The sequence below is a fragment of the Mobula birostris genome, chromosome 13 (genome assembly GCF_030028105.1).
Source record: "Mobula birostris isolate sMobBir1 chromosome 13, sMobBir1.hap1, whole genome shotgun sequence".
Lineage (NCBI taxonomy): Eukaryota > Metazoa > Chordata > Chondrichthyes > Myliobatiformes > Myliobatidae > Mobula > Mobula birostris.
Genome location: NC_092382.1, coordinates 52,372,290 through 52,390,797, shown reverse-complemented (window position 1 = coordinate 52,390,797; position 18,508 = coordinate 52,372,290). Strand labels below are relative to the sequence as shown.

General features: G+C 47.7%; 1 protein-coding gene across 5 annotated transcripts in view; it reads left to right on the top strand.

Annotated features, from left to right (window-relative positions):
• LOC140206843 (uncharacterized) overlaps window positions 1–17,052 on the top strand; it is a 44,795-nt gene extending 27,743 nt beyond the window's left edge. For 4 of the 5 annotated variants that reach the window (XM_072275092.1, XM_072275091.1, XM_072275087.1 and 1 more), the window contains 2 exons: window positions 9,366–9,497; window positions 16,517–17,052. In XM_072275092.1, the coding sequence (XP_072131193.1) occupies window positions 9,366–9,497; window positions 16,517–16,732 (348 nt within the window). In that variant the 3' untranslated portion in view covers window positions 16,733–17,052. Of the gene's footprint in view, window positions 1–9,365; window positions 9,498–10,041; window positions 10,335–16,516 lie in introns of those variants that run through there. The other variant, XM_072275088.1, reaches the window with a different exon arrangement.
• The last annotated feature ends 1,456 nt before the right edge of the window (window positions 17,053–18,508 follow it).

Here is an 18,508-nt window from a genome sequence, read left to right as displayed (position 1 = left end):
GTTCTGGAGTCCGAGCCCGAGGCAAGACCCAGGTTCTGGGTCTTTGTCCAGTCTTGGGCTCGGAATCGAAGCCTTGTCTCCTAGTCCATGGTTTCTAGTCCTGGTCCCACTTTCTTAAACCCAAGTCTGCATTCTTGTCCCTGCTTCTTGCCTGTATCCTGTCACGTCCCTAATCTAATTGAGTCCTGTTCCTTGTACTTCAGTGTCTGTGTCTTCCATTTACGTCCGTTCCGAACGCCCCCGTTGTGACATGTCCAGTACGCTTATTCCCGCTTCCGTTTTGCTCTTCCTGTAACGAGTAATGAAGTCAATTTTGTTAACCCTACTATAAAACGTGTTTGTGACCTGTATTTGGGTCCGCCCCGGTTCCCCCATTATGACAGAAGGCAGGCAAGTCTCCCGGACAGATGGTGTACATTCAAGGGTTTAGAAACAATTAGCTGAAGAGTTTGTGCAGACATTCGGGTCATAGAGCAGTACAGCACAGAGTAATGCCATACGGCCAGTCTAGTCTGTGCCATCCCATCAATCTGCCAAATTCCAGCAACTTCCACCGTGACCATATCCCCCATACCCCTCTCATCCATGAACCCATCCAAACTTCTCTTAAATGTTGAAATCCAACCGGCCACTTGCTCTGGCAGCCCATTCCACAATATCACCACCTCTGAGCGAAGAAGCTCCCCCTCATTTTCCTCTTAAAGAATGAGCCATGGTCTTTGAAGAATCACTAGACTTGGGAATGGTTATGGCGGACTAGAAAGTTGCAAATGCCACTCCATTCTTTAAGAGGGGAGGGAGGCATAAGAAATGAAATTACAGGACAGTTAGTCTGACCTCAGTAGTTGGGAAGATGTTGGAGTCCATTAACGATGAGGTTTCAGGGTACTTGGAGCGGATGATAAAGTACAGCCAAAGTCGGCATGGTTTTCCTCGGGAGAAATATTCCCAGATAAATCTGTTGGAATTCTGTGGTGAAATAAGAACAGCGGTGAATGTTGTTTGTTTGGATTTTCAGATGGTCTTTAACAAACAAGGTGCTGCACCTGAGGCTGATTAACAAGGCCACAGCTCATGGTATTTGGTGTTTTTGTGCCTGTTCCCGCTGGAGCTTAGAGGGGGAGTTCCCGAATACTGAAAAGCCCAGATAGGGAGGATGTGGACAGGATGTTTCCCTTAAGGCAGAGCCCAGGACTGGGGGCACACCCCCAAACTACAGGGAAATCAATTCAGAAGGGAGATGAGGAGGAAGTCTTGTGGTAATATGTTTATTCAACACGGCCGTGACTGATCTATGCTTCTGTGCCCATTCCCCTCCATCTCCACCTCAAATGTACCCAGACACCCACCTTCACGCCCTCGGGGCAGCGAATCTTAAGAAAAACGTACATTCAACTCAGCTAGATAGATAGATAGACACTTCACTGATCCTAAAATAAATTACAAGGAAGATTTAGAATTCCAATAATTTCCATATGTCTCAATTTAAAATGAGCGGCCCTTTTCGATTCCTGTCCGCTTCTCTCCCACTGATCGACAGAGATATCTAATAGTCCGTCTCTTACCCTCGTTTATCTCCCACCATCTCAATCTCTAGTTTCCATCCCCGTTTAACTCCCACTGCCCATCTCTCTTCCCTCCCATATTCCCTCCAACTTCTCTCCTGTGTCAATCCCTCCAACGCCACTCTCTGCCCCCTCACTTGCTCCCCATTTATTTCTCACCCACGTCCATCTCACTTCCCGCCATTCTCTCCCCTCACTGGTTGTCGCCGCCGTCTCTCTCCCCTCTGTTTCTCGCCTCGGACACTTCACTCCCAACTCTCCTCAGTCTGTCCCGCTCACTCTCCCTCAACCAGTCTCCCTCTTCCCCTTGGTTCTCTCTCCCTCCGTGTCTCCTTCATCCGACTCCAAATGTCAGTGAGTTCCGATGTCCAGACAGAACACCAAGGCTGGTTGCCTTGTCGACAATTGTGTCTCTGTCACCATCGCACATTGTGACGTGGGACGGGGTGCTATCCTGGTGTGAACACGGGCCGAGATTCAGTGTCGGTGTCATGGTTGTGGCGGGGGGTGGGGGGGGGGAGCGGATGAGGACGGTGGTGGTTTGGAGACAGAAAGGGGAGAAGAGAAGTGAGAGTGACAGAAAGTTCAGGTGAGCGGAGTAAGAGAGGGAGGTGAGGGAGACGGAATGGGTGTAAAAGTGTGAGCGGAGAGGAGGAAAGGGAGAGTAAGAGAATATGGAGGAGAGAAACAGAGAGGATGGTGTGCTGAGGAGTGAGAGGATGGTGAATGGTAGGGAGGAAAGGAGTGACAGATAAAGTGAGCGCACTATGGAGAGAGGAGGGAGCAAGATGTTGAGGAACCTGTGCACACTCAGTTTTGAGGGAGTTCCACTCCCTCTGTCCCACTCACAGTAACTCTTCTAAAGATGTATTTTCATCAATGTAACAGGATTCAGCACGCTGCGATCATGTGCTATTCTGAACTGAAATGAAAGGCCAACCCAGAGAGATGAAGAGATCATCACAGTAGAACAGTGATTCCCTCTGGGGGCGGTTACGTGTCCTAAGATGGCTTTAGGAACAAATAACACTCGCCAGGCGTTCAAGATTCCTGATGGGGCGGTAATCTGTCTCGAACTTGAAGCACCAGACCTGAGCGACCGTTAGTAGAACAGGCACTTCCAAAAAAAGATGTGGCGCTGGGATACAGGAAGAAGCATAGCACTGCAGGCCTTGGGCATTCGTCATCACAACGCATCTGACACTCGGCAATCTCGTCCGACCATACAAACGTCACGGACGTTGTTGGGGATGCTTAAGTTAGCAACGAGGGTGCTCGACAGTTCGCCTTGACTTGCGGCACTAGGGGTGAAATAGGTTGGGAAACACTGCTATTGAAAAAGAGTTAGCCAATAGATGAGTGTAATTGTCCATGGATGAGATTCCCACAATGTGAGCAAACGAGGAAAGCGTCCAACGTCAGGCTCAAACTGAAGACCTCTTCCCAGAAACTGAGTGGTTCCTTGTGTCAATACAGGACCAGGCAGTTGACACAAAAATAACAAAAATGCACATTAAAAGACTAACAAGTTCAAGACGAAGTGTGCTGTGCCTCTCTCGGGCTCCAAAGCAGAATCTGTCAATTGAAACGAGAAACATTGGAGTATCCAACAACAATTAATTTCAATCTGGTTACTTACACAGGCACCATCAAGTGGCAAGCATCATTCACCAGAATCTTGCTTTAGGAATCAAAGTCATGAAAGACCCTATAGTTTACTATAAACTCTCGCCTGATCCCGTTTTGGAGTTGGAGTCTGACAATTATATTACGACCAACCCATTACACTGGACAACAAAGATTTTGCTTCCTGAATACCTCTAGGTGTATCTTTTGAATTCTGGGCTACTGATCATGAAAATCATGATGAAATTTCCCTATCACACACCATTTTTAATAAACTTATGTTTATGATTTCAATTCATAATTCAAGTCAATTAAAATGTTGCCTACAATGTAAGCTGGAAAGTTTCTTATCTTGTCCAGGCATGCTTGGGCATGCTTAGGCAGCGTGGCAGCTGCATGGCAGGACAGGTTTTAGTAATAATTATTGGGTTCAGGACTGTAAGGATGGAATTTGCTATCTCCAGGCACAAAAATTACTCTGAAGGATTTTGAAATTTGAGACAGATGTTTCCCAGAATAACTGATGCAAAGATTAAGGAAAGCCTTTTTGTTGGTCCACAATCAAACAGGTCATCAATAGAACATAGAACATAGAATAGTACAGCACAGTACAGGCCCTTCAGCCCACAATGTTGTGCCGACCTTCAAACCCTGCCTCCCATATAAGCCCCCACCTTAGATTCCTCCATATACCTGTCTAGTAGTCTCTTAAACTTCACTAGTGTATCTGCCTCCACCACTGACTCAGACAGTGCATTCCACGCACCAACCACTCTCTGAGTAAAAAACCTTTCTCTAATATCCCCCTTGAAATTCCCACCCCTTACCTTAAAGCCATGTCCTCTTGTATTGAGCAGTGGTGCCCTGGGGAAGAGGCGCTGGCTATCCACTTTATCTATTCCTCTTATTATCTTGTACATCAATGACAGGCAATTTGAAGAATTTCTACTGGGACCGGAGAAAATCATATGGAAGGCATTCAAGGAAGTTGTTGATCTTTTTTTTCTCGGCATCTACAGAGCACCATGCTACATGCAGCTGGTTGAAAGCATGCTTCAAGCATATGAAACCATGAAATGCAACATGTCACTAAAGGTTCATTTTCTGCACTCCCATTTAGACTTCTTCCCTGCAAATCTCGGTGCTGTTTGTGACGAACATGGTGAAAGGTTTCACCAGGACATCGCGGTCATGGAGAAAAGTTGCCAGGGCAACTGGAATCCATCAATGCTGGCGAATTATTGTTGGATACTTAAGCGAGAAGCCTCAGACACTGAGTACAAATGAAAATCATAAACAAAATATGTTTAACTTAGTTGAACTTTTGCAAAGCATCAGCACCATTAAGCAATTAAACATATTATAGTCGATAAAAGTTAATTTGTTATTTCTCCAAATTCCTACGTGATACAAGTAGTCTGAATTTATATTTATGTTAATCTTCAAGCAGTCTATCATAAATAAAAAAAAAAATCTGAGGAAGCAACACTTTTGAAAGATTTGTTGTCCAGATAGGGCGATACATGATCCCTGTCCGGATATCACAGGGTAAACATGCAAAGACAATTTACTTGATAGGTACAGCAACTCCTACACACAACACACAGAAATCAGTATGAGAAAATCACCAGGAATATGCTGAATTGATAGTGGAAAATGAAAGTCTGCGATTCATGAGCAGGGTAAACATTGTCCCAATTGTAGTGTATGCATTGATCGTGTGGATATTCAGAGGCTTTTTCCCGGGGCTGAAATGGTTGCCACAAGAGGACACAGGTTTAAGGTGCTGGGGAGAAGGTACAGAGGAGATGTCAGGGGTAGGTTTTTTTATGCAGAGCAGTGAGTGGGTGGAATGGGCTGCCAGCAACGGTGGTGGAGGCGGATAAGATAGGGTCTTTTAAGAGACTTTTGGATAGGTACATGGAGCTTAGAAAAATAGAGGGCTATGGGTAAGCCGAGTAATTTCTAAGGTAGGGACATGTTCGGCATAACTTTGTGGGCCGAAGGGCCTGTATTGTGCTGTAGGTTTTCTATGTTTCTATGTTTCTATATGACTGGTGTCATCCCAAAATCACTACACAATAACGTTAAACAATTGGACCTGCCGGACAATAATAAACACTGCTAGAAAAGGCTGAACATTCATCGCAACTGAGAAATGAGTTCCTTGTCTATGTCCATACTTCATGTTTTACCAGTTTTAACTGAGAAAAAATAAAAACAACGTTAAACATGCGATTGTACTGTGGTGAATACAGGGCAGCTTCAACGTGCAGTTTGCACGGGTGGAAATTTATGAAAAAATCAGGAAGCGATGTGACATTTTTCCTTGAAGCAGAGTAAGCATTTAGTTGCTCCATGGAGATTTGTCCAATTATAAACCAAATCCAGGAGTTCAGTAGTGTTAATCATTTCTCCTTGACAGGTTTATCTAATATGAAGGACAAGTACTGTAAGTTCGTGCAGACTGTTGACTTTCTTTTTCATTTCTGTCATGGTCCGGTCCATGAAGTCTGCATTCCGGTTCACGATCCGGTCCATCGATCCATGTTCCAGGTTTCCTGTTTTCCCCCTTGTTCGGTTGGTGCCTTAATTGAGGCACCTGATTCTCATTTCGGTCTGGCACGCAAGTAGCTCTGCGAACCAGGGATTGTTTGCTGGACTGTTCCCTTCCCTCTTCCTGCCGCCTGAAACTTTCGCCTACAACCTCGTCAGTATGCCCGTCAAGTTCAACAGCTGCAGTGAGACCAGAGCCTTGCCACGCCAAGATAAGGAACTATCTATGGTTGAGTTTGGAACTGTCTCTTCTTGCCTCCGTGTTTAGTGTCCGTGTCTAAGACGAGTCCCGGCCCTATGACCTGTTCCCAAGGAGGGGTCCTGGTTCTGTGTTCTCTGTTTCTGTGTTTCAAGTCTCAGGCACTGTGGTCCTGTGCTTCAAGACCAAGTCCAGGATCTGTGTTCCAGCCTTGTCCATATCTGCGCTTCGTGTCCTCACCCAGTTCTAGTGCCTCGTCCAGCCCAGGAGTACTTCGCCACCTCGGTGCTGGAGATTCCTCGTCCTGTGCTGGATCGCTCGCATCCGAATCCTCGGCAGTCATCTCGGCCCTGCGTCCAAGAAAGGGTCCCGGTCCTGCGCTCCAAGTAGGGGTCCCGGCCCCGTACCCAAGAGCTTCACTAAGCCGAGTCCAAGAGCCGAGACAAAACTAGTCCAAGATCCTCGTCCTTCCCTGGAGTACCTCGTCTAGTCCAAGAACCTCGTCCTGTCCAAGTCAAGACTTTGTGTTCTCGTCTTGTCCATGTGCCTCGTCCTGTGCAAGAGTTCCACGTCCAGTCCTGTAGCCACGTCTCGTCCTCGCCGAGATCCGGGGTCCAAGCCCGATTCAAGACCTAGGTTCCTTGTCCCTGTCCAGTCTCTGGCTCGGGAGTCCTAGCCCAGGCTCCTAGTTCCAAGTTCCTTGTCCTGGTCCCGCTTTCCTAGTCTTAGTCCTAGCCCAGGCGCGGTGTCCTTGCCTCGTCCAGGGTCTGTGTCCATGTCCTGCTTCGTTCCTTCCTGACTCCCCTAGCTTTCTTGACAAACCTAGTCCTGTTCCTAGAACTGCAGTGTCTGTGTCTTGCATCTGGGTCCGCTGCCAGGTGCAATTTTGCCGATTAGGACTTGAATGTCCCCGGATCCTCTCCCGCTTTATCATTACCGAAAGGGTTGTGGCGGTTACAGGAGCCGGAATATGGTGGGGAAATAAACATAAAAAGTAGGGTGAGTTCAATAATTGGTTGGAGGTGTATGTCGCGGTCTGAAGGTGTGAATGTGTATTTTCCTGTGTTTTGCCTCTCTCGGGCTTTAAAACAGTTTTACTCTCCCTGCTACCATATTCTCCCGTGTCAGTTCTGCAGTGTCAAGATGGAAATCACCACAACCCCCTCTGAGAAGATTAGTTCTTTTGTTTATTAAGTAGTTGAACAATTGACGTGAGTGGGTATTTCGCCGCGCTAATGAGCTGCTCTCTGAACTTGGACTGAGTTACCCCATAAATAAGCGTTTGTGAGAGAGGCACAACACACTTCGTCTTGAACTTGTTAGACTTTTAATGTGCAGTTTTGTTATTTTTGTGTCATCTGCCCGGTCCTGTATTGACACAAGGAACCACTCAGTTTCTGGGAAGAGGACTCCAGCTTTCAGCCTGACGTTGGACGCTCTTCTCGTTTGCTCACATCGTGGGGATCTCATCCACGGACGTTTATGCTCATCTATTGTCTAACTCTTCCTTCTGTAGCAGTGTTTCCCAGCCTATTTCACCCCTAGTGCCGCGAGTCAAGGGGAACCGTCGAGCACCCTCGTTTCTGTGAGGTTGGTAAGGTCGGCCGAGATTGAAGAGAGGTTGCCGATGACGGCTCAAGGCCTGCAGTGCTTTGCTTCTTCCTGTGTCTCAGCGCCACATCCTGTTTTGGAAGTGCCTGCTCTACTAAAGGTCGGTCAGGTCTGATGCCTCAAGTTGGGAGGGGGGGGGTCGCTGACCGCTCCACCAATAATCCTGAACGCCCGCCCCCCGCCCGGTGATCGTTATTTGCTCCTAAAGGCATCTTCGGACACGTCATTACCCCCAGAGGTAATCACTGTTTTATTGTGATAGTTTCTTCATATTTCTGGTTTAAGCTTTCATTTCAGTTCAGAATAGCACATGCTCGCACCGTGTTGGATCCTGCTTTCGTTGATGGATATATATCCTTAGATGATTGACTGTGAGTGGGACAGAGGGAGTGGAACTCCCCCAACACTGTGTCTGAGTGTCCTCAGCTCCCTCAACATCTCGCTACCTCCTCTCTCCATAGTGAGCTCACTTTATCTGTCACTCCTTTCCTCCCTACCCTTCACCCTCCTCTCACTCCTCAGCACACCATCCTGTTTCTCTCCTCCATCTTCTCTTACTCTCCCCTTCCTCCTCTCCTCCTCTCCGCTCACACTTTTACACCCATTCCGTCTCCCTCACCTCCCTCTCTTACTCCGCTCACCTTAACTTTCTATCACTCTCACTTCTCCCCTTTCTGTCTCCAAAGCACCACCATCATCACCCGCTGCCCCCCGCCCCCCAACCATGACAGACTGACACTGAATCTCGGCCCGTGTTCACACCAGGATAGCACCCCATCCCACGTCACAATGTGCGATGGTGACAGAGACACAATTGTCGACAAGGCAACCAGCCTTGGTGTTCTGTCTGGACATCGGAACTCACTGACATTCGGAGTCGGATGAAGCAGACACTGAGGGAGAGAGAACCAAGAGGAAGAGGGAGACTGGTGGAGGGAGAGTGAACGGGACAGACTGAGGAGAGTTGGGAGGGAAGTGTCCGAGGCGAGAAACAGAGGGGAGAGAGACGGCGGAAACAACCAGTGAGCGGAGAGAATGGCGGGAAGTGAAATGGACGTGGGTGAGAAATACATGGGGAGCGAGTGAGGGAGCAGAGAGTGGCGTTGGAGGGAATGACAGAGGAGAGAGATTGGAGGGAATATGGGATGGAAGGATGATGGGGAGTTAAACTGAGATAGAAACCAGGGATTGAGACGGTGGAGATAAGCGAAGTAAAGAGACGGGCGATTTGATACCTCTGTTGATCAGTGGGAGAGAAGCGGACAGGAATCGAAAAGGGCTGCTCATTTTAAATTGAGATGTATGGAAATTATTGGAATTCTAAATCTTCCTTGTAATTTCTTTTAGGATCAGTGACGTGTTTATCTATCTACCTAGCTGAGTTGAGTGTAGGTTTTTCTTAAGATTCGCTGCCCCGAGGGCGTGAAGGCGGGTGTCTGGGTACATTTGAGGTGGAGATAGAGGGGAATGGGCACAGAAGCATAGATCAGTCACGGCCGTGTTGAATAAACATATTACCACAAGACTTCCTCCTCATCTCCCTTCTGAATTGATTTCCCTGTAGTTTGGGGGTGTGCCCCCGGTCCTGGGCTCTGCCTTAAGGGAAACATCCTGTCCACATCCTCCCTATCTCGGCTTTTCAGTATTCGGGAACTCCCCCTCTAAGCTCCAGCGGGAACAGGCACAAAAACACCAAATACCATGAGCTGTGGCCTTGTTAATCAGCCTCAGGTGCAGCACCTTGTTTGTTAAAGACCATCTGAAAATCCAAACAAACAACATTCACCGCTGTTCTTATTTCACCACAGAATTCCAACAGATTTATCTGGGAATATTTCTCCCGAGGAAAACCATGCCGACTTTGGCTGTACTTTATCATCCGCTCCAAGTACCCTGAAACCTCATCGTTAATGGACTCCAACATCTTCCCAACTACTGAGGTCAGACTAACTGTCCTGTAATTTCATTTCTTATGCCTCCCTCCCCTCTTAAAGAATGGAGTGGCATTTGCAACTTTCTAGTCCACCATAACCATTCCCAAATCTAGTGATTCTTCAAAGATCATGGCTCATTCTTTAAGAAATGAGGGGGAGCTCCTTCGCTCAGAGCGGGTGATATTGTGGAATGGGCTGCAAGAGCAAGTGGCCGGTTGGATTTCAACATTTAAGAGAAGTTTGGATGGGTTCATGGATGAGAGGGGTATGGGGGATATGGTCACGGTGGAAGTTGCTGGAATTCGGCAGATTGATGGGTTGGCACAGACTAGACTGGCCGTATGGCATTACTCTGTGCTGTACTGCTCTATGACCCGAATGTCTGCACAAACTCTTCAGCTAATTGTTTCTAAACCCTTGAATGTACACTATCTGTCCGGGAGACTTGCCTGCCTTCTGTCATAATGGGGGAACCGGGGCGGACCCAAATACAGGTCACAAACACGTTTTGTAGTAGGGTTAACAAAATTGACTCCATTACTCGTTACAGGAAGAGCAAAACGGAAGCGGGAATAAGCGCACTGGACATGTCACAACGGGGGCGTTCGGAACGGACGTAAATGGAAGACACAGACACTGAAGTACAAGGAACAGGACTCAATTAGATTAGGGACGTGACAGGATACAGGCAAGAAGCAGGGACAAGAATGCAGACTTGGGTTTAAGAAAGTGGGACCAGGACTAGAAACCATGGACTAGGAGACAAGGCTTCGATTCCGAGCACAAGACTGGACAAAGACCCAGAACCTGGGTCTTGCCTCGGGCTCAGACTCCAGAACCAGGCAAGGACATGACATGGCTTCAGAGCAAGACGAGGCTGGGGTCTACAGGCCTGAGCTGGGAGACAGGCTGGGGTCCTGGGCCTTGAGCTTGGCTGCAGGCTGGGGTCCTGGACCTTGAGCTTGGCTGCAGGCTGGGGTCCTGGGCCTTGAGCTTGGCTGCAGGCTGGGGTCCTGGGCCTTGAGCTTGGCTGCAGGCTGGGGTCCTGGGCCTTGAGCTTGGCTGCAGGCTGGGGCCCTGGGCCTTGAGCTTGGCTGCAGGCTGGGGCCCTGGGCCTTGAGCTTGGCTGCAGGCTGGCGTCCTGGGTCCTGAGCTTGGATGCAGGCTGGGGTCCTGGACCTTGAGCTTGGCTGCAGGCTGGGGTCCTGGGCCCTGAGCTTGGCTGCAGGCTGGGGTCCTGGGCCCTGAGCTTGGCTGTAGGTTGGGGTCCTGGGCCCTGAGCTTGGCTGCAGGCTGGGGTCCTGGGCCTTGAGCTTGGCTGCAGGCTGGGGCCCTGGGTCCTGAGCTTGGCTGCAGGCTGGGGTCCTGGGCCCTGAGCTTGGCTGCAGGCTGGGGTCCTGGGCCCTGAGCTTGGCTGCAGGCTGGGGTCCTGGGCCCTGAGCTTGGCTGCAGGCTGGGGTCCTGGGCCCTGAGCTTGGCTGCAGGCTGGGGTCCTGGGCCCTGAGCTTGGCTGCAGGCTGGGGTCCTGGGCCCTGAGCTTGGCTGCAGGCTGGGGTCCTGGGCCCTGAGCTTGGCTGCAGGCTGGGGTCCTGGGCCCTGAGCTTGGCTGCAGGCTGGGGTCCTGGGCCCTGAGCTTGGCTGCAGGCTGGGGTCCTGGGCCCTGAGCTTTGATGCAGGCTGGGGTCTTAGGTCTTCGAGGCTTGTTTTCTTGGAGCTTGGCTTGGGATCTTCGAGGCTTGTGTTCTTGGAGCTTGGGTTGTGATCTTCGAGGCCTGGATTCTTGGACCTTCTCCTGGGCAGGACATGGAACTCCTGGGCAGGACACGGAACTTCACCCCACGGACGTAAGGACAGGAAGGGGCCGACCCAACCGCAGTGTAACGGCAAATGGCCTGCTTACCCAATGGAGACAAGGTACAGGAAGGGACAGAACCAACCACAGGGTAACGGCAAATGGCCTGCTTACCCAATGGAGACAAGGTACAGGAAGGGACAGAACCAACCACAGGGTAACGGCAATTACGGCCTGGCTTACTCAACAGAGGCAAGGACAGGAAAAGAGCTCAATCTGGGGTGGCTCTGAGTCTCGTGGCAGTCAGCAACCTTGGCTGGCTACAGAAACGGCCAATCCATACCACGATGACTGCTCTGACAAGTGGCAACAAGGATAAATGAAGCGTTGGTCCTCCAACCAGGCCTAGAGATCACGGATGGTTTCACTAGCCTTCCATCAGCAGGTTGCTCCAAAGGGGACTAACGAGACAAACCAGCAGCTCATACTCAACCCCAAGGCTACTTATATTCCAAGCTGAAAGATGGGAATCAGGTGCCCATGATTAACTCAACCAAACAAGGGACAGCTGGAAGACCCAGTGTCCTGAGTCCACGGACCGGACCGTGAACCGGAATGCGGACTTCACGGACCAGACCATGACAACACAAGGAGTCAGGCCCTGGACTAGGCTGGGACTCAGGATCTGGGCTAGGACTTGGTGGCTTCCTCACCACCGACTCAACCTACAAATTATCCTTTAAGGAATCCTGCACAAGTGCCGCCAAGTTTAGACTATTTGGAAAATAGTGTATTCGGTATTTCTTTCCCGAATGTGCATGGCTATACACTTCGGGACACGGTATTCCATCTGCTTCATTTACGCCCTTTCCTCTAAACGCCGAAGTCCTCTATAGCCTCTCTGATTCCTCAAAACTACCTGGCCCTTCAGCTCTCTTGATATGATCGGCAAACTTTGCAATACAGCTATTAATTCTGTCATCCAAGTCCTGTGGAACATTGCTAGTCACCGGCAGCCAACCAGAAAACATCCCCGTTATTACTATCCTTTGCATCTGCCAATCAGCCACTGTTTTATCCATGCAATAATCTTTCCCATGTCAAGTGACCGGTAACAATGAATATAGAATTGAGTCAGGTTTTATAAAAACAAACAAACATTTATTAATCTCTGCTCAAAAGTAGCGAAATGTATTTAAACGACTAACTTAATCGGAAGTTAACTGATCTACGGCAACTCTGAAACAGTTCTTAAAAGGGTAAATGCGAAAACAGTTCTTAAAGTGGTAAATTCGAACCCAGTTCTTAGAATGGTAAATTCAAAAGTCCGAGAGATTTATACAGTCAGTTAGGAGAGACTTTCCGAAAGTGAAGAATTCCTCGAGGACGTGACATTACTGCTGATCCCAGCCGGAACCTGCCTTGTCCGCAGGATTCACGGCGACGGAAATAAAATGGTTTAAAGGAACTGACCTTTTCCTCTGGAGAATAGTTACTGCACAATTCTTCCTGCTTTAGCAGAGGATATGTCAGATGCAGGTCACTATTTCTTGAACAAAGATTCAATAAATGTCGATCCTCTCCAATATAGCCGAACGACATCAGCTTTACTTAACTCTGTGAGTTCCTGTATTTTAGTAAGGTCTTCACTCTCCAATACTACTAACAATAGAAAATAGAACTCCACTTTAGAGGGAAACTAAACGAATATGCAGCATAACAGAATATCTGACGAATTAAATAACAAACTAAACTTAAAACTCAACTGGAAAAACTAACTACATCGCACCAGAGGTCTCTCTTTATATACCTGGTGAGAACATGTCATCAGGTGACCTCACATCGGTGGGAAAATTACATCATGTGACCTCCACAAGACGATTACATCATGCTCATCACATTATTAATTACATCATAGAACCATAGAAACTACAGCACAGAAACAGGCCTTTTGGCCCTTCTTGGCTGTGCCGAACCATTTTCTGCCTAGTCCCACTGACCTGCACACGGACCATATCCCTCCATACACCTCCCATCCATGTATCTGCCCAATTTATTCTTAAATGTTAAAAAAGAACCCGCATTTACCACCTCATCTGGCAGCTCATTCCATACTCCCACCACTCTCTGTGTGAAGAATCCCCCCCTAATGTTCCCTTTAAACTTTTCCCCCCTCACCCTAAACCCATGTCCTCTGTTTTTTTTTTCTCCCCTTGCCTCAGTGGAAAAAGCCTGCTTGCATTCACTCTATCTATACCCATCATAATTTTATATACCTTTATCAAATCTCCCCTCATTCTTCTACGCTCCAGGGAATAAAATCCTAACCTATTCAACCTTTCTCTGTAACTGAGTTTCTCAAGTCCTGACAACATGCTTGTAGACCTTCTCTGCACTCTTTCAACCTTATTTATATCCTTCCTGTAATTTGGTGACCAAAACTGAACACAATACTTCAGATTCGGCATCACCAATGCCTTATACAACCTCATCATAACATTCCAGCTCTTATACTCAATACTTTGATTAATAAAGGCCAATGTACCAAAAGCTCTCTTTACGACCCTATCTACTTGTGACACCACTTTTAGGGAATTTTGTATCTGTATTCCCAGATCCCTCTGTTCTACTGCACTCCTCAGTGCCTTACCATTAACCCTGTATGTTCTACCTTGGTTTGTCCTTCCAACATGCAATACCTCACACTTGTCTGTATTAAACTCCATCTGCCATTTTTCAGCCCATTTTTCCATCTGGTCCAAGTCCCTCTGCAGGCTCCGAAAACCTTCCTCACTGTCTACTACACCTCCAATCTTTGTATCATTGTATCATCATGGTCATAAGACAGTCACAAGACACCCATGAGGTATGCAACACCTGTAATATCATGGGCTCATAACTTGTTAACCAGCCTCATGTGTGGCACCTTGTGAAACACCCTGTGAAACTGCAGGTTCACATGATCAACCGATTCTCCTTTGTCTATCTTGCTATTACCACTTCAATAAATTCAAACAATTTCAACACACTGTTCAGGCAAGATTTTCCCTTGAGGCAAACATGCTGAAGGCCGATTTTATTATGTGCCTCAAAGTGCCCTGAGAACACATCCCGAACAACTGACACTAATATCTACCCAACCAATGAGGTCAGACTAACTGTCCTAAAACTTCTGTTCTTCTATTTCTCTCCCTTCTTGAATAGCAGAGTGATATTTCCAAATTTGGAGTCTTCCGCAACCATATCAGACTTCATTGATTCTTGAAACATCATTACTAATAGCTCCACAATCTCTTCGGCTGCCTCTTGCAAAAATCTGGGATGTACACCATCTGGTCCAGGTATCTATTTACCTTCAGACCTTTTCTGTTTCCCAGGAACCTTCTCTCGAGTAATGGCAACTTCACACACTTCTGACCACGGACATCTGGACTTCCACCTTTCCGTTGGTTGCTTCCACAATGAAGACTGATATGAAGTACTAATTCAGTTCACCCGCCATCTCCTTGTCCCCAATTACTACTCACCCCACCCTCCCCAGGCATCGATTCCCCTGGTTCGATACCCACTCTTGCCTCTCTTTTACACTTTATGTATCTGAAGAAACATTTGGTATCATGTTTAATGTAATAAGCTAGCTTCATATTCCATCCTTCATTTCTTAATTACTTTTTTAGTTGCCTCTTGTTGGTATAGAAAAGTTTCCCAATCATCTAACTTCCCACCAGTTTTTGCTCTGTTATCTGCCCTCCCTTTGGCTTTTACGTTGGCTTTGCCTTCTCATCAGCCGTGGTTGTATGATGTTGTCTTTAGAATAGTTCTTCCTTTTCGGAACGTATATATCCTGTGTCTTCAGAATTGCTTCCCGTAATTACAGCCATTGATGCTTTGTCGTCATCCCTGCCAGTGTTTTTCTCCCTATCAAATTTGGCCAGTTCCTCTCTCATGCCTCTGTAATTGTCCTTATTCCACAGTTGTACTGATACATCTCACCTTAGCTTCTCCCTCACAAATTTCAGGATGAATTCTGTTATATTATGATCGCTTTCCCCTCAGGGTTCTTTTACCTTAGGTGATCTCATTCCGTTTATTGCACAACACCAAATCCAGAAATGCTGATCCCCAGCTGGGCACAACCAGGAGGTCGTTGCCCAGCTGTGTGCCTCAGTTATCTGTTCACACCCTTACTCTTCGTGATTTTTAGAAGTAACCTGGATGAGGAATTGAAGGGGTGGGTTAGTAAGTTTGCTGATGACACAGAGGTTGGGGGTGTTGTGGAGAGTGTGGAGGCCTGTCAGAGGTTACAGTGGGACATTGATAGGATGCAAAACTGGGCTGAGAGGTGGCAGATGGAGTTCAACCCAGACAAGTGTGAAATGGTTCATTTTGGTAGGTCAAATATGATGACAGAATGTAGTATCAATGGTAAGACTCTTGGCATTGTGGAGGATCAGAGGGATCTTGGGGTCCAAGTCAATAGGACGCTCAAAGCAGCTGCACAGGTGGACTCTGTGGTTAAGAAGGCATACGGTGTATTGGCCTTCATCAATCGTGGAATTGAATTTCAGAGCCGAGAGGTAATGTTGCAGCTATATTGGACCTTGGTCAAAACCCACTTGGAGTACTGTGCTCAGTTCTGGTCACCTCACTACAGGAAGGATGTGGAAACAAAAGAAAGGGTGCAGAGGAGATTTACAGGGATGTCGCCTGGATTGGGGAGCATGCCTTATGAAAACAGGTTGACTGAACTCAGCCTTTTCTCCTCAGAGCGAAGGAAGATGAGAGGTGACCTGATAGAGGTGTAAAAGATGATGAGAGCCATTGATTGTGTGGATAGTCATGGGCTTTTCCCCAGGCCTGAAATGGCTGCCACAAGAGGGCACAGGGAGTAGGTATAAAGCTTGGGAGTCGGTACAGAGGAGACGTTGGGGGTAAGATTTGTACGCAGAGAGTGGTGAGTGCATGAAATGGGCTGCCGGCAACAGTGGGGGAGGCGGACACTATAGGGTATTTTAAGAGACTTTTGGATTGGTACATGGAGCTTAGAAACAGTTATGGGTAACCCTAGTAATTTCTAAGGTAGGGGCATGTTTGGCACAACTTTGCAGGCTGAAGGGCCTGTATGGTGCTGTACGTTATTCTATGTAAACACTTCAGAAGCAGGGAAAATGACCCATAATGTGGAAATGAGCCATGAATAAGGAGGTTAACTACCAATGTCATTCTTCCTCAGCCCAGAGATTTGAGTGGTGAAGAACATCTCAGACAGAACTGCAGTCAACTTGACTTCTTCAGTCTGCAGAAAATTCAAGGGGAACCTCTTCACCCACAGAGTGGAGACTTTTGGAACCCATCATCACAGGGAGAGCGAGAGGGGAACAACAGGGGAGGACTGAAAAGGACTGTCATGGAACAGAATCACTGGCAGGGTCCAGCCGGCCTGAGTTGACTCTTTACTGTACACAGGGTGTGTTATAAATTCACTAAGTACCAGAGACAGAGTTTACAATAGAACTGATTTATTGTCTCAGATCCAGAATATTAAACTCCAGTCCCATTAAAGGTGAATGTGTAGCAGAAGTAACTCCTCCCATGCCCAGTGACCAGGGTTTCAGGTTTCAGGTTTATTATCACCGGCATTTTAAGTGAAATTTGTTGATTTAGCAGCAGCAGTTCAATGCAATACATATTTTGGCATAGATAATAATATAATACATAAATTAGAACATAGTAAATAAACAAGTAAATCAATTATGCATAATGAATACATTATTAAAATGTGTAAAAACACAAATGCTGCATATTAAAAAAGTGTCCAAAGCTTTCAAAGTCCATTCAGGAATCGGATGGCAGAAGGGAAGAAGCTGTTCCTGAATCACTGAGTGTGTGCCCTCAGGCTTCTGTATCTCCCACCTGATGGCAACAGTGAGAAAAGGGCATGCCCTGGGTGATGATGGTGCAGAACTGGGTGTGGTGACCAGCAGCAATAATTGCAGAGTTCAGCACCAACAGTCACTCTCGAAATTGCATTCAGCAACGGTGATGGACAAATATCCGGTATGCAGCTTATTGAAACTTCCTCCCCAGTGTGAACCCTGTAGTGTGTCACAAGTTTAGTTTACTGAGCAAATCCCTTCCAACATTCACAGCAGTGTATGGCCTTTCCCCAGTGAGAACTCAATGATGCACATTTGGTGGAGATGGCTGAGAGAATCTCTTCCCAATATCTGAGCAGGTGAACGTCCTCGACCCGGTGTGAACTCGCTGGTGTCTCTGTAGGCTGGATGACCGAGAGAATCTCTTCCCACAGACTGAGCAGGTGAACGGCCTCTCCCCAGTGTGAACTCGCTGGTGTCTCAGTAGGTGAAATGATGAAGTGAATCCCTTCCCACAGTCTAGTAGGTGAATGGCCTCTCCCCAGTGTGAACTGACTGGTGTCTCTGTAGGCTGGATGACTCAGTGAATCCCTTCCCACAGTCTGAGCAGGTGAACGGCTTCTCCCCAGTGTGAACTCGCTGATGACTCTGTACGTGGGATGACCGAGTGAATCCCTTCCCACAGTCTGAGCAGGTGAATGGCCTCTCTCCAGTGTGAACTCTCTGATGTACCTTCAGTTCATATGACCGAGTGAATCCCTTCCCACAGTCCGAGCAGGTGAACGGCCTCTCTCCAGTGTGAACTGACTGGTGTCTCTGTAGGCTGGATGACTCAGTGAATCCCTTCCCACATTCTGAGCAGGTGAACGGCTTCTCCCCAGTGTGAACTCGCTGGTGTCTCTGTAGGTGGGATGACTGAGTGAATCCCTCCCCACAGTCTGAGCATGTGAACGGCCTCTCCCCGGTGTGAACTCGCTGATGTACCTTCAGTTGAGATGACTGAGTGAATCCCTTCCCACAGTCTGAGCAGGTGAACAGCCTCTCTCCAGTGTGAACTCTCTGATGTACCTTCAGTTCATATGAGCAAGTGAATCCCTTCCCACAGTCTGAGCAGGTGAACGGCTTCTCCCCAGTGTGAACTCGCTGATGACTCTGTAGGTGGGATGACCGAGTGAATCTCTTCCCACAGTCTGAGCAGGTGAACGGCTTCTCCCCAGTGTGAACTCGCTGATGACTCTGTAGCTGGGATGATCGAGTGAATCCCTTCCCACAGTTTGAGCGGGTGAACGGCCTCTCTCCAGTGTGAACTCGCTGATGTACCTTCAGATTAGATGAGCAAAAGAATCCCT